Source organism: Abrus precatorius, unplaced genomic scaffold, assembly GCF_003935025.1.
Source record: "Abrus precatorius isolate BTA unplaced genomic scaffold, Abrus_2018 Scaffold2, whole genome shotgun sequence".
NCBI lineage: Eukaryota > Viridiplantae > Streptophyta > Magnoliopsida > Fabales > Fabaceae > Abrus > Abrus precatorius.
Window position 1 is genome coordinate 9,933,027 of NW_020874362.1, and position 14,498 is coordinate 9,947,524.

General features: G+C 31.5%; 1 protein-coding gene across 1 annotated transcript; it reads left to right on the forward strand.

Moving 5' to 3' along the window:
- Positions 1-1,128: 1,128 nt before the first annotated feature.
- On the forward strand, positions 1,129-7,301 carry LOC113859640 (protein NPG1-like). Its single transcript, XM_027492360.1, has 5 exons — positions 1,129-1,281; positions 2,164-2,416; positions 2,569-3,779; positions 6,287-6,434; positions 6,982-7,301. The coding sequence occupies exons 1-5, from the start codon at positions 1,129-1,131 to the stop codon at positions 7,299-7,301; spliced, it is 2,085 nt and encodes a 694-aa protein (XP_027348161.1).
- The last annotated feature ends 7,197 nt before the right edge of the window (positions 7,302-14,498 follow it).

Here is a 14,498-nt window from a genome sequence, read left to right on the forward strand (position 1 = left end):
AATGTTTTAATAATATTTTTCAAGTATCGTTTTTTATTTAAATATTTTGCTAAGATAAAATGTGTGGTTATTTTTCTCAAAATCTTATCCAAAAAAACATAAATTATAGATGAAATAAAGACTGGAGACAAATAAGAGCATTCTTTATTTTAATCGATTTAAAATTATTAAATATAATTAAAATGTATATTAAAATTAATTTTATATTTAAACTTGTGTACAGTATGAGAAATTAACTCTTTTCATATAAAATATTAGAAAAAAATAGGGTTAAAATAAAACATTGACTGGAATTTAGATATATTTTTAATATTTTAAAATGTGATATTTCTTTAGTTTTTTAATTTTATTTTTTACAGATCTTAAAATCATAAAATTTATATTCTTTTAGTTTTTAGCGAAAAACTAAAAACACACAATTTCTATTAATTATATAAAGACAGAAATAAATAAAATTAAAATAGAGTTATATTTGTAAGAACTAAAATTATATTCAGTTTTGTTCAGTTCAGGTTTAAAAAATAGTTTTAAGCATTAAAAAAAATTTATTATTATATATTAAAAAAAAGTATAATAAATGCTTCATTTTGGGATAAAACTTTATTATTTTCCAATTATATGTAAGCATTTTAAGTTCTGAACTCACGACTCTCTTTTGGTCAATTCACGAATCTAAATCAGATTTTGTAGGGTAGCGGTTTGGTCGCCCCCACCCATCCCTCCTCCTCACTATTTTGTTTTTGTGTCTATTTAAAAGAAAAAACAAAGAAAGACAAAACAAACTGCATTGAGACATTTCTTGCAACAAAAAACCAAATCGAAGACCAAACAAACAGACCCCAGAGATCGCTGTTCCAAAGCCACATTGTTTTGACAAGGCCTAAGGTCCTGTTTCTGACCCTTCTCCATCCACTGTTGTTTTGTTTCTCGTTAATCTCTGTTCACAACGACGGCTTTTCTTTTTCTTTTTCTTTCCGGTGTTGTCTCGCCACTGATATGAAACACATCAATCTCGAACGACATTGTTTGGATCCGTTTCGATCAACGTCGAGAATGAAATTAATAAAATGAAGCTTACGAGGAAAGGTTAACGTGTGCGCGTGTGTGCAGGTGGCGAGGAAATGATTGATGGAGTCCGGGGAGAACGAGCGCGTGACGGTTCGTGAGTTCTGCGCGAATGGGAGTTGCGTAAAAGCAACAGAAGTTGAGGCCAAGCTCGATGAAGGAAACATTCAAGAAGCTGAAGCAGCGTTACGTGAAGGGTTGTCAATCAATTCTGAGGTTCGTTTTTGTTTGTTAATTTTATATTTAATCTTTGTAACAACAGCAAAACCAATATCCCTCTGAATTGCATTGGGGTGATTACCATTTTGAATTGGTAGAGCATTGAAGGAAATAAGTGTTAGAGTGGTTTTATTGAATTGAATATGATTGGATATGCAATTGGTTTTTTCGTTTATTTTCAGTTTCTTATTAACTTTTGTCTGAGGCGTAAAAACTGTGGTTCCAATTCCCAACCTTCTGTTGCAATATGTTGGAACTTGTTAATCGTCAAAATTGTTGGCAATTTCTCCCTTGGGGGGCAGGTGGATTCTCAGATCTTTGATTACGTTTGTGACAAGAAGGAAATTGTTGGGTGATTCTAGGATTCAGTTGTTTGATGTTTCAAGGTTTATGGACTAAGGATAAGCTATCAGCAAAATAGTGACAAATTTTTTACGAAGAAAAATTTGCAATGCCTTATCTTGTTAACTGTAACTTTTTCCTTTTTCATTTTAATAAACGTTAAGCTACTAGTGAGTTCATTTTAAAATGATTCAAACCTTATAATACCTTCTCACAAAATAAAATTTCTTATTGTGAGGCAGCATAGTTTTTTGTTTTTCTATATATTGAGATTATCACATACAATATATTACAATTTATATACATGTACTGCAGTACTCATAATTAGATTTGAAACCATATAAAAATGCCAAAACAAAAATAATGGGCAAATTTGATGCAATATGTAAATTTGAAATGAAAAACCCATTGAATGTCCTGTAAATATGAATATCTGGTATACCTCGTTTCTTCTTGGGATTGAATGGCAGAACCATTTTATGTGATAAATCAATAATATGTTTGAGATCTGCTCCTTGGTCACTTTAACTTTAAAAGGAAGCAAGGGCTCTTCTTGGAAAGTTAGAGTATCAGAGAGGCAATGTCGAAGGCGCTCTTCGTGTTTTTGATGGAATTGATCTTCAAGCAGCCATACAGCGACTGCAATCTTCCCTTTCTGAAAAGCCACCTGTTAAGAAAGGTCCAACTCGCTCTGAATCACCTTCCTCAGTCTCGCAGCATGCTGCTAGTTTGGTGCTTGAAGCCATCTACTTAAAAGCCAAGTCTCTCCAAAAACTCAGAAAATTTACGGGTATTGAATGTTGCTACGACTATCCTGCTGTTTACTTTTTCTTTCTTCTCTTTCTGAATGGGAATGAATCCTCTGTTCCTCCTACATCTTTAATATTCTATTTCCAAACAAATTAATACACATTGAAATGATTTTTTCATGGAGTCATGCAGAAGCTGCTACTGAATGCAAGCGTGTTCTTGATGCTGTTGAGAAGATATTTTGTGAGGGTATACCTGATACACAAGTAGACAATAAATTGCAGGAGATAGTCAGCCATGCAGTAGAGCTCCTTCCAGAACTTTGGAAACAGGCTGGTTGCTATAATGAGGCGCTGTCTGCCTATAGGAATGCCCTCCTTAGTCAATGGAACCTTGATAATGAATGTTGTGCGAGAATTCAAAAGGCATTTGCTGTGTTTTTGCTGTACAGTGGGGTGGAGGCAAGTCCCCCCACTTTAGCTGTTCAGATTGAAGGGTCTTATGTACCCAAAAATAATCTGGAAGAGGCAATTCTTCTTCTAATGATTGTTTTGAGAAAGTTTAGCCTTGGTAAGACTAAGTGGGATCCTTCAATTATGGAACACCTGACATTTGCACTTTCAGCATGTGGTCAGACTTCTATTTTAGGAAAGCAATTTGAAGAGTTGATGCCTGGGGTATATCACCGTATTGACCGTTGGAATTCTTTAGCTCTATGTCATAGTGGAGCTGGAGAAAATAAAACTGCTTTGAATCTACTAAGGATGGCTTTGCATAAACATGAACGACCAAATGACCTTGTATCATTGTTATTTGCTGCCAGGATTTGCAGTGAGGATCCTCATCTTGCTGCTGAGGGAGCAGGCTATGCACAGAGGGCAATTGATAATGCTCTGGGCATAGATGATCATTTGAAAGGCGTGGGTCTTCGCATGCTGGGACTTTGCCTAGGAAAGCAAGCTAATGTTGCTTCCTCCGACTTTGAGAGATCAATGCTTCAATCCAAAGCCCTGCAATCATTGGACGAGGCAGTTAGACTGGAGCAGAACAATTCTGATCTTATTTTTGAATTGGCTATTCAATATGCTAAGCACCGAAATTTGACTACTGCTTTACGGTATGCCAAACAGTTTTTTGACAGAACTGGTGGCTCTAAAGTGAAAGGTTGGAGATTGCTTGCTCTAGTTTTGTCTGCACAGAAAAGGTATTCGGAAGCTGAAGTGGTGACTGATGCTGCTTTGGATGAGACTGCAAAATGGGAGCAGGGGATATTGTTGAAGCTGAAAGCCCAGCTAAAGTTCATCCAATTACGACCCATGGATGCTATTGAAATTTATCGGTACCTTCTTGCATTGGTTCAAGCTGAGAAGAAATCATTTGGGTCTCTCAAACATAGTTCACAGGTATGATTCTGGCATTCTGCATTCTTCTCTTCTAGTAAATTTTATGCTTAAATTTAATGAGATGTATTATCAAACAATGATGATGATGATGATGATGATGATGATGATGTAATTTTGATGTGAGTGGTTAATTATGATAGCAATTTGATTAAATCATTTCAATCACATCCTATAATGGTGATGAGTTTGGCTTCACATTATGCTAGTAGTTAAATTTATGTAATGACGGAAGTGGGTTTCCTATAATATTGGTGTCAATCCAATGCCCTTGTTGGAATAACCTGCAGTTCATGCATCACATGTTAAATGCATTTAGTTTTCATGGGTATTAGTATTTAGGAAGTAACCCATTTACTGGTTGCCTGGGAAATAGACCCCAATTAGTCTATAAATAGTCTGTATATAAAAATGTTTTACATAATGATAGCAAACCATTAATAAAGCAAGTGTATGTTAAAAGGATTAAGAGAGGGGTAAGGGGTCAGAACCCAAATTACTGAATTAGTTAGAGGTGGTTAGTAAGAAATTGTATATAAAAAGGGAATATGATAGGAAAGAAGATAAGAAGGAACAGCATCATTGTAAGGTTGGAGAGAGTCTAGGATCTCTCAAATACCTTGTGAACTATGTAACATTTTTCTTTTGTCTCTTGATCGCCTTGATCAGGGGGACATTGTGAATAATACGATCAGATTGTTTTGTTTTCCATCTATATCGAACCAATTCTATCAACTAGTAGCACAGCCAGCCCATGTGAGCACCGATCAGATTGTTTTGTTTTCCATCTATATCGAACCAATTCTGTCAACTAGTAGCACAGCCAGCCAATGTGAGCACCACAGCTGTAGAGCGTGGTGGGATGTTAGAATCCAATTGCAAGATATGGGACTTGAGTCCCATTTTGGAAGTATGGGATTCTAATATGGGGTTTATAAGGCCTTGGGCTCTTCTACTATAATAGCTAGTTTTTTTAGTGTGGTTCTCCCAAAGTTCTTTTCAATTGGTAGTAAAGTCTTCTACCATGTCTCCCAGCTGCAAATGAGCGGGCACAGGTGGTGATGCCGGCATTGCAGTGTTTTCTTGGGAATAGTCAAATAGCGTGAACAGCCAACCCACGTGAGTGCCAGGACTGTGGAGCGTGGTGGGATGTTAGGATCCAATTGCAAGGTATGAGACTTGAGTCCCACATTGGAAGTGTGAGATTCTAATGTGGGCTTTATAAGGCCTTGGGTTCTCCCACTGCAATAGCTAGCTTTTGTGGTGTGGTTTTCTCAAGGTTCTTATCACATAACTTATGTAAGATACTATCAATTTCACTTGAACAATTCCAGACTATCTCGCTCTCTTTATGTTTTTTTAATGTCTCCATTTATGCTTTTGTTTCTTCTGATGGCTGCTTTTATTGCCATTACTTACATTAATTTAAGAATGCTTGCTTCATCTTTCTTTTGGTTTTACAATGTTGAACTTGAAATTATAGGGTTTAGGTATAAATGTAGAATGAAAGAATAGATATTAAATAATTTGAAATTGATATTAACTTAATATTTATTACTTGATGTATTGCAGTTAGGGGTGTAAATGAGTGAAGTCAACCTGAATATTTAAATCAAGCTTGGCTCATTTGTTTAAATGAGCTAGATTTAAAGCTTGAGTTTGACTTAATTAAAAGTTTTGTAGATTGAGCTTTACTCATTGACTTGCTCATATTTTGGTTTTTTTTTACTAGTTTTGAATAATTCTGTATTAATCTAATATTTAATGAATATTTATATGCTAAAAGTAAAAAGTAAAGTAACATAGCAATAAAATATAATTTTATCTACATGAAGATGAATTAAGGTTAAAAATTAAAAAAATATTTTGAAAATGGTATTTTTTTTTTAAAATTATGATTATTTGTTTAAAATATGACTATTGAAAATTTACTTGGTAATAATAATAAAAATATAAATTTTAAGTAAATATAATAAATAAAGTTATAATTATTTAAGTATGCATATTTATAATATATGCGAGTTATTTATGAGCTATCAATCTTACAAAGCTTGGGTTTAATCAATTTAAATAATTGAGTCTAACTTTAAGCTTGAGCTTGTTTGATAAACTAAATAAATAAGCTTAGCCAAACATTTAAAGAGTCAAGCACGAATATTTCACAAATAACTCAGCTCATTTATATCCCTATTCCCTAATTGCAATGTAATGATAAACCATAAAGTATCCATTATTTACACTAATAATCTTAACTAAACAAGGAAAAAAATCATCAGGTAATAAGAAAATATGAAAACCAGGGAAATAAGGAAAATAATCTAAGATACTCTACAATATTCTGAGAATATTTTTAATACACTACTGTACAGAAAGGAAGATTTTGTCCAATGGGGATGAAGGAAAAACAAGTATGAGTTTCCCCAGAGACGTTCATTGCCTTGTGGGACTCTTCATTTATAAATTGCCGATTCCAAAACTAATCTTACTTTTATTTTATTAACTCTTTGTAGGTTGATGATGATAAAATAAATGAATATGATGTTTGGCATGGTCTGGCAAATTTATATGTCAGCCTTTCTCATTGGAAGGATGCCGAAATCTGTTTACAGAAGGCCACAGAGTTGCAGGAATACTCAGCACCAACAATACACACAGAAGGCAAGAACCTAACTTTTATGCTGTAAAATTTTTCTGCTTTTGTGTGTACGACTTATGTTTTCCCTCCTGTTTTAATCAAATTGAGATATCATGGGGGTAAGCAGGACCTGTTATTCAATCATATTGGGAGAGTACTTATGGATGTGATCATCAGTGATGGACACACATTTAGCAATGTGAGGGAAAATGGCTCCACTCAACGATTAAAGTTGTTAGTACTATAGTTGTAATTTGTTATTTAAGCCTCCATTGTCTTTGAAATGTTTTCTCCGTTACACGAATGAAAGAGTAAATTTCACCACACTATTAATTCTCATGTGATAATGTCCTTTCACTTATTCCCTCTACCCAGGATTTTTGGATCTGTCACCGGTGGTCATTGGCCTAAGGCAGAATCTCCACATATTAACTTATATATTGTAAAGCATCAGCTCATCATAAGCTAGAATGAAGCAAAAACTAAGAATTATCTGCTTTCATGGTGTTAATATTTGAGGGGATTTACCTCATCGTAGACATTTTATATTTTCCAAAATGATTGTAACAGCTGTCATACTGGAAGGTCGGGGACAAAATCAAGAAGCGCTTGCTGCTACTGCCAATGCTGTTCTATTTGGACCAAACTATGTGCAAAGCAAGAACTTGATGGCTAATTTGATGCTGAAAATGAGTTCTAAAGCTTTGCCTGTTGCTAGAAGCTTACTTTCAGATGCACTTAGAATCGAACCCACTAACCACCTGTCTTGGTTTTACCTGGGATTAACTCACAAGGATGACGGCCGAGTAGGTGATGCTGCTGATTGCTTCCAGGCAGCCTTCATGCTTCAAGAATCCGATCCCATTGAAAATTTCAGCAGTTTGCTTTGATTGGATTCCATTCTCAAACAGTTAACTCTGCAATCAGGTTCATATCATTCCATTGTCTGTTTTGAACATGTATCCCAGTTTTTTTTTTTTTTTTCATTTTAAATTCTTATCATAAGAAAATAGGCTCAAAGAAAAATTGGGTTAAATCATAAAGTAGGAAATAAGATAACAAAGGGATTGATGTTAATCCTGTGGTAGGATGTGTTCAACACGGATTAGTTCCTCCATTGTCTTGTAAATGTGTTCTGCTTACTCAGGAAGTATCATTCAAAGAAAGTAGACTGTAAAGTTTCAGTCTTTAATTTTATTTGCCTCTGTTTACAAGGCTCTATCCATAAAGGATAAATGGATATTCACTTATATGCTACTATTACCAACATCTTACACCTCAGAGACAGGCACAGGTTCAAGCTTTATGAACTTGTGGATTAGATATTACTTTCATGACCCGTTCTCTTATGTAAAGTACTGATAATTTTTTAATATTTTATTATGAAAAAATGATCTGTATTATACATTATTTTGGTTTCACCCACAAAGTGTGATATTTTGAATCGAGGGTCTACTTGTGTGAGCTTGAAGACTGAGGTTATGAAAGCTGTCTCTTCAACTCCATTTGGTTCAAATTTTTTGGTTTGGAGCAGAGGAAAAAACATAGAGAAGAAATCAAGAAAGAAAATATTGATAAGGATGTAATTTTTTTTGTTTGATTTATTTTCACCATCAATAGAAGTGAGTTTGAGGTAGAAATAATTATTTTGAAAGAGTAAAAGCTTTTAACTTTTTCACTATGTAAAATTAATTTTAATTGCAAAATTCAGAAATTTTTTCAAAACCATAATTGTGTTTATCATTCTAAAGTGATTTTATTTTACCTTCTAAACAATTTTTTTTTTTGTAAATTTACTTTTAAAATATTATTCTTAAACAATCATCTACCAACTATCTATATATTGTACGTTTTAAATGATAGTGTTTTTAGGAGCTATTTTAAGGGTGTATTTGGCAAAATGACCATATTAGCTTAAGCATAAAAGCTAACTAATTGAACTAAAAGTGTTTTACAATTAGGTTGACTAGTAAATGTAAAATGATAAATAAGGGCATTATAACTAATTAGACCAAAATTTAAAAATTAAAGATTATACATTTTCAAAATTTATAATTTTTATATTTTAATTTACTTAAAATTTTTATCATCAAATTAGAACCATAAATTTCTAATCCTACTCTTATTTATAAAAAAATTATTATGAAAAAATAGGATTTAGTGACTTGTTAAATCTATTTCAATATATAAAAAATTTATTAGTTTCTAAAATATAAATATTTATTTATTTACTTGTTATTATTAGTGACATATTTTCTTTCTTTTACCGTAACAAAAGTAAAGAAAGTAGGGTTTAAGAAACTCATTGAGTAAAAAAGGAATTACTTAAAAATAATAGGGACAAAAATGATAAAATCATTTTCAGTTAGTAGTTGAAACTAAAAAATATTTATTTTATTGAATTTGTAAAATTTATTAATTTAAAAATAGACTAAGAATATACCTTTAGTTTTATACTCAAAAAGATTATTTTAAATTAATAATACAACTGTAATATACAAACAACTCACTAGTTTCTTAAAAAGCTTAATTTTATTTTCCTTTTTCGTACTTAAATTTATGTGAGATTTTAAACATCTAGATCTCATAAGTTTTAATTGTTTAAATTATTTCGTTTAAATTATTAAGTCTTCCACTCAAAAACTTTATCTAAAACTAATTAAAATATCACATTTGTGTGATCTATTAAATAAAATAAAATAAAAAATAATTTTATTATGTAATATATATTTTCTATATATTTTCTTTTTTTAAAAAATATTTTATACATTTTTCTCAAAAAAATTTATACTAATCAGTAATATGTCACATTTTTTGTTATAATTTTTTTATGATTATTGAATAAAGATGGAAATAGGCCAAGTCGTATGATGAAAACCTACGACCTAACCTTTTTAAAGTTTAGTCCGACCTAACCTATTTAATTAATAAGCTTAATTTAAATCTTCTAAAAAACTTAATTAATTAAATAGGCTAGACTTGAGCTTAAGAAAAAGTTTATTAGGCCTATTAGAATAACATATTTAAAATTTGTAATAATATGTTAAATAGTTTTATACAAAAACTATAATATAATAATATATTAAATCATTTAAATTTTAAAATGATAAAATCTTAAATTAAAAATTTTAATCCCTTTCATTAGAGATGAAGAGATCTCTACTATATACTCTCTAATAATTTATTTAGATATAAGTCTTATGAATTTAAAAAAGGCATACATATTTTTGGTTTGATAACCAAAATAGCTTAATTAATGACCTATTGAATGTCTCAAAATACACTATTAAAAGGCTAATAAGCCAAATCAAACTTTTAAAAATATCAAGTTAGAGTTAATAAAAAATCTATGACAGATAAAAGACTAGACTTAGGTTTCAAAATTATTAAATAAGCCAAGTCTATCTATGCAAAGCCTAGCCTAACTTAACCTGTTTCCTTCTTTGTTATTGAATTAACTTTTAAAGTGGTACTTAATTTAAATATTTATAAAAGTAAAATGATTAAATTCGATCAGTTAAAACTGAAGAAATCAAAATCACACAAATCATAAACTATAGGGAATATACATCAAATCAAGCCTTCTTAAAATACTTTTTATTAAAATTTAAAATGTTAAGATTAAAAATTTATTTTTTCCACTTATTTTATATATATATATATATATATATATATATATATATATATCCTAATCCTAATCATTACCACGTTGTTGGATTTAATTTCTATACTTATAATATTTTTCATTTTACTCATATGAAATAAATTTAGACTTTAATTTACTCTTTACATAAAAAAATATCTACATCTTAATCCTTACATTTAATAACTTTTTATTTAGTTCCCATAGAAAAAAATATTCCCACACCCTTATAGTTTCAACAATTGAAAGAAGCTAATTTATAATTTTGTTTATATAAAAACCAAATTATAGAATTTTTTTTGTAAGGACTAAACCAAAAAATTATTAAATGTAAGAACTCAATTTTTAATTTAACCAATTTAAAACAATATAATAAAAGGTAAAAGACCAAAAAGGCACAAATGATGGAGAAGACTCATGTTTTGCTTCAAATACATGGACTAGGATCCTCTCATGTGTAAATTTCACTAAGAGGTGTACACTATTCAATCTGACCATTCAAATTTATTAAAATATATTATTTAATAAAATGTTATAACAATATATATCTAATAGTTGAGATTGAATATTGTGATAAAGTGATCGCAAAGGATATTTTTTCGCATATAGCGATTTGATTTTTTTTTTAAATAAAATTTCACGTCGAAGGTTTGTAAATAAAATAAGAATTTAATTTAAATACATAAACACTATAAACAAATATAATCATGAAAAAATTTAATTTATTGATAATGTAAATATTTTTTTTTTTACTGAATATGCACTCAAATTTTAATTTAATTTCTTAATATTTGATTTTGTTTTATTTTATTTTTTTCATTTTGATCCCTTATCTTATAAAGTGTTTCAAATAAATGTTTTTTTTTGTCAAAAACATTAACTACACTATTTTTTTTTTCACTTTACAAATTCTGATAAAAACACATTATATTATATCAAACTTTTCAAGTAATTTAATTTTTTTTTTCATTTTTTTTCTCTTACCTTTCATTCACATCTCCATAACTTATTTTCCTTAAACAAGAACTCTCCTTATCGTACGAGTCCATGAATGATAATTTTCACTGGAAAGGACTGCTGAAACAATGATTGTGGTCGGACTTTTATTTGGATGGATATAGAAAGGACTTCCTTGATCTTGATTGCTATCTTCATTGTTTATTTGTGCTTGTTGATCTCTGCCTGAGCCCCACTTGAATTTCTTGCCATAGAAAGCTAAGAATAGAACTGATACGTAGGTGAAGTATAAGATCGAGAGTAAACACATATATTCCTTTGTATAAACACATAGCATGTGATGTTTGTCATTACTCTAGACAGAAACGTTTACCATACGCTATCAGTAAAAGTAATGTAGAAAGGATTTTTGATCTTGTGCATTTTGATATATAGGGCCCCCATATTTTGTTATTTCAATACAAGGTTTTCACTATTTTTTAATTATACTTGATGACTATTCATGATATATATGGATTGTTAACGCTAAAAACTAAAAGAGAAGTACAAACCCATATTCAAAATTTTGTCAAAATGGCAGAAGTTCAGTTCGCGTTGACAAAGGTTGAGAGTTCAATATGTCAGAGTTCTATACTTCTAATGGAATTATCCATCAACGGAGTTGCGTTGAAACACCTCAACAGAATGGTTGTGTGGAGAGAAGGCATCAACAAATTCTTAATGCAAGCAGAGCACTTATGTTTCAATCAAAGTTACCCAAAGCCTATTGGTCATATATTGTACTTCATGCTACCTATTTAATTAATCGTGTGCCCAGTTCAGTACTTAAAAATTCTTCTCCCTTTGAACGATTACATGGTCGAATACCTGATCTACATACCTTGCATGCATTTAGCTACCTATGTTACTCAAGCACTTTGGTAGCTAAGAGACATAAATTTGATCCTTGAGTACGCAAATGTGCTTTCCTGGGGTACAAGATGGGTATCAAAGGTTTTGTGGTCTTGGATCTTTCTATAATATTATTATTTCTCATAATGTTATATTCTATGATTCTATTTTTCCTTTTCAGGTGCTCAATAAATCAGTCTCTTCACCATCTCTTCCTACTTAAATTTATTTGAAAGATGATGCTCAACCTTTGTGTTCTAAAAACACAAATGATATTGCTGAACCTGATGATAATGTTCCTAATGATTCTCAAAATGGTGAATCTCAAGGAAATTCTCATATGACCAAGACAGGACCTACCTTAACTTTGCGACAATTAACTAGACATAAACAACCACCAACACGCCTTGATCATTATGTTTGTAGTTCAGTACACACCAAATCTCCGTATACTCTTTCATCCTTCATCTCGTATGATAATCTCTCTTCACCACATCATCGATACGCACTTTCTTTATCAACCATCAAGGAGCCTACTTCATATAACGAAGCTTGTAAGCATTCCTGTTGGAAAGAAGCTATGGCCATTGAACTACAGGCGCTTGAAATCAATAAGACATGGATTCTCGTAGACCTTCCTCCAAATATAGTGCCCATTAGAAACAAATGAGTATATAAAATAAAACAAAAAGTAGATGGAACAATTGAACGATTTAAAGCGCATCTTGTGGCAAAAGGGTACAACTAGATTGAAGGGCTCGATTATTTTGATACTTTCTTACCGGTTGCAAAACTATCCACTGTTAAGACACTCTTGGCATTAGTTGTTGAACGTCATTGGCATTTGCACCAACTTCATATTAACAATGCTTTTCTTCACGGGGATCTACAAGAAGATGTATACATGATGATACCTCAAGGAGTAGTTACCTCTAAGCCCAATCAAGTTTGTAAGCTTCTTAAATCTCTTTACGGTCTCAAACAAGCTGGTCAGAAATGGTTTGAAAAACTAACTAGTGTTTTACTTCATCACGGATACACTCAAGCTCATTCAGATCATTCTCTCTTTATTAAAGTAACTACTTCTTCTTTCATTGCTTTAATCATCTACGTTGATGACATCATACTTGCTGGAGATTTCATTTCAGAATTTTCAACAATCAAGAGTGTTTTACACTATTTTTCAGATCAAAGATCCTTGGTATTTTAAAAAAATTTCTTGGTCTTGAAGTGGCACACTCTTCTTCTCGTATCACTTATTGTCAATGCAAATATTGTCTTGCATTACTTTCAGACATTGGATTCAGTTGTTCCTGCAAAGGGTACACTAGTTCAATATAACTTTTGTCATCGCTGTTGTGACATTCTCGTAAAATATTTTGACACTTCGACAGTCAAGTAAGTATTCAATATAGAGTAATAAATATTATTAAATATTCTCTAGTCTCATTTTACCTGTCCTTCTTACTTTTCTTTTATAGGCATAATATTGGGCTAGTGGGCTTGATGAGTCAGCCCTAAATTACCTTATGATTAGTTAGATAATTAATCCTTCTTTATTTGATTAATTATCGTAATTAGTCTGTTAATCTATTTTGATGTGACCGAAGGAAGTGTGAATACTATTCGGCCCAAGGTGAGGCCGAAAGGGTTAAGTACCTTCCGGTCCAAGACGAGGCCAAAAGGATGTAGGTGTCCTCTGGCCCAAGATAAAGCTGAAAGGGTCTTTGATTTCCTGTTTAAGTGGAAATAACTGAGTCATATCTTATCCAGTACACTAAAAATGTTTCTACAAAGGATATACCAATTCACTGTAACTTCTGTCCTCACGTACTACTGTGACGTTTTCGTAGAATATTCCAGATTCTCCTTGTCCATAAAGGAGAGGGTACCTACAATGGCACTCTGACGGTTAAAGAAGTATTTAATATAAAGCAATAAATACTATTAAATATTATTCAGTCTCCTTTTACATATTCTTCTTACTTTTCTTTTATAGGCATAATATTGAGGTAATGGGCTTAATGAGTCAATCCTAAACTACCTTATGATTAGTTAGATAATTAATTCTTTTTTATTTGATTAATTATTTTAATTAGCTTGTTGATCTATTTTGACGTGACTAAAGGGAGTGTGGGTACTGTTCAGCCCAAGGTGAGGTCAAAAGGGTTAAGTACCTTCTAGCCCAAGACGAGGCCAAAAGAGTGTAGGTGTCTTTTTGCCCAAGATGAGGCCGAAAGGGTATTTAGTTGTCTGTTTAAGTGAAAATGACCGAGTCGTGTCTTATTCAGTACATCAGTCATCATCGTAAGCTTGCTAGTACTCCTTTGGATCCTGCAGTACGTCTTCATCAAGATTCTAGAGCTTTAGTTCAAAATGTACTTGCTTATCGTCGTTTTATTGGACGATTATTGTATTTAACAAATACATGTCCTGATATGTTCTTCACCACTCAACAAGTAAGTCAATTTATGAATAAACCCACAAAAGTTCATCATCATGTAGCCATGAGAGTTCTTCGTTATCTCAAAAACGCTCCAGGGAAAGGTTTATTCTTTCCACATAATACTAATGTCCAACTACAAGGATTCTCATA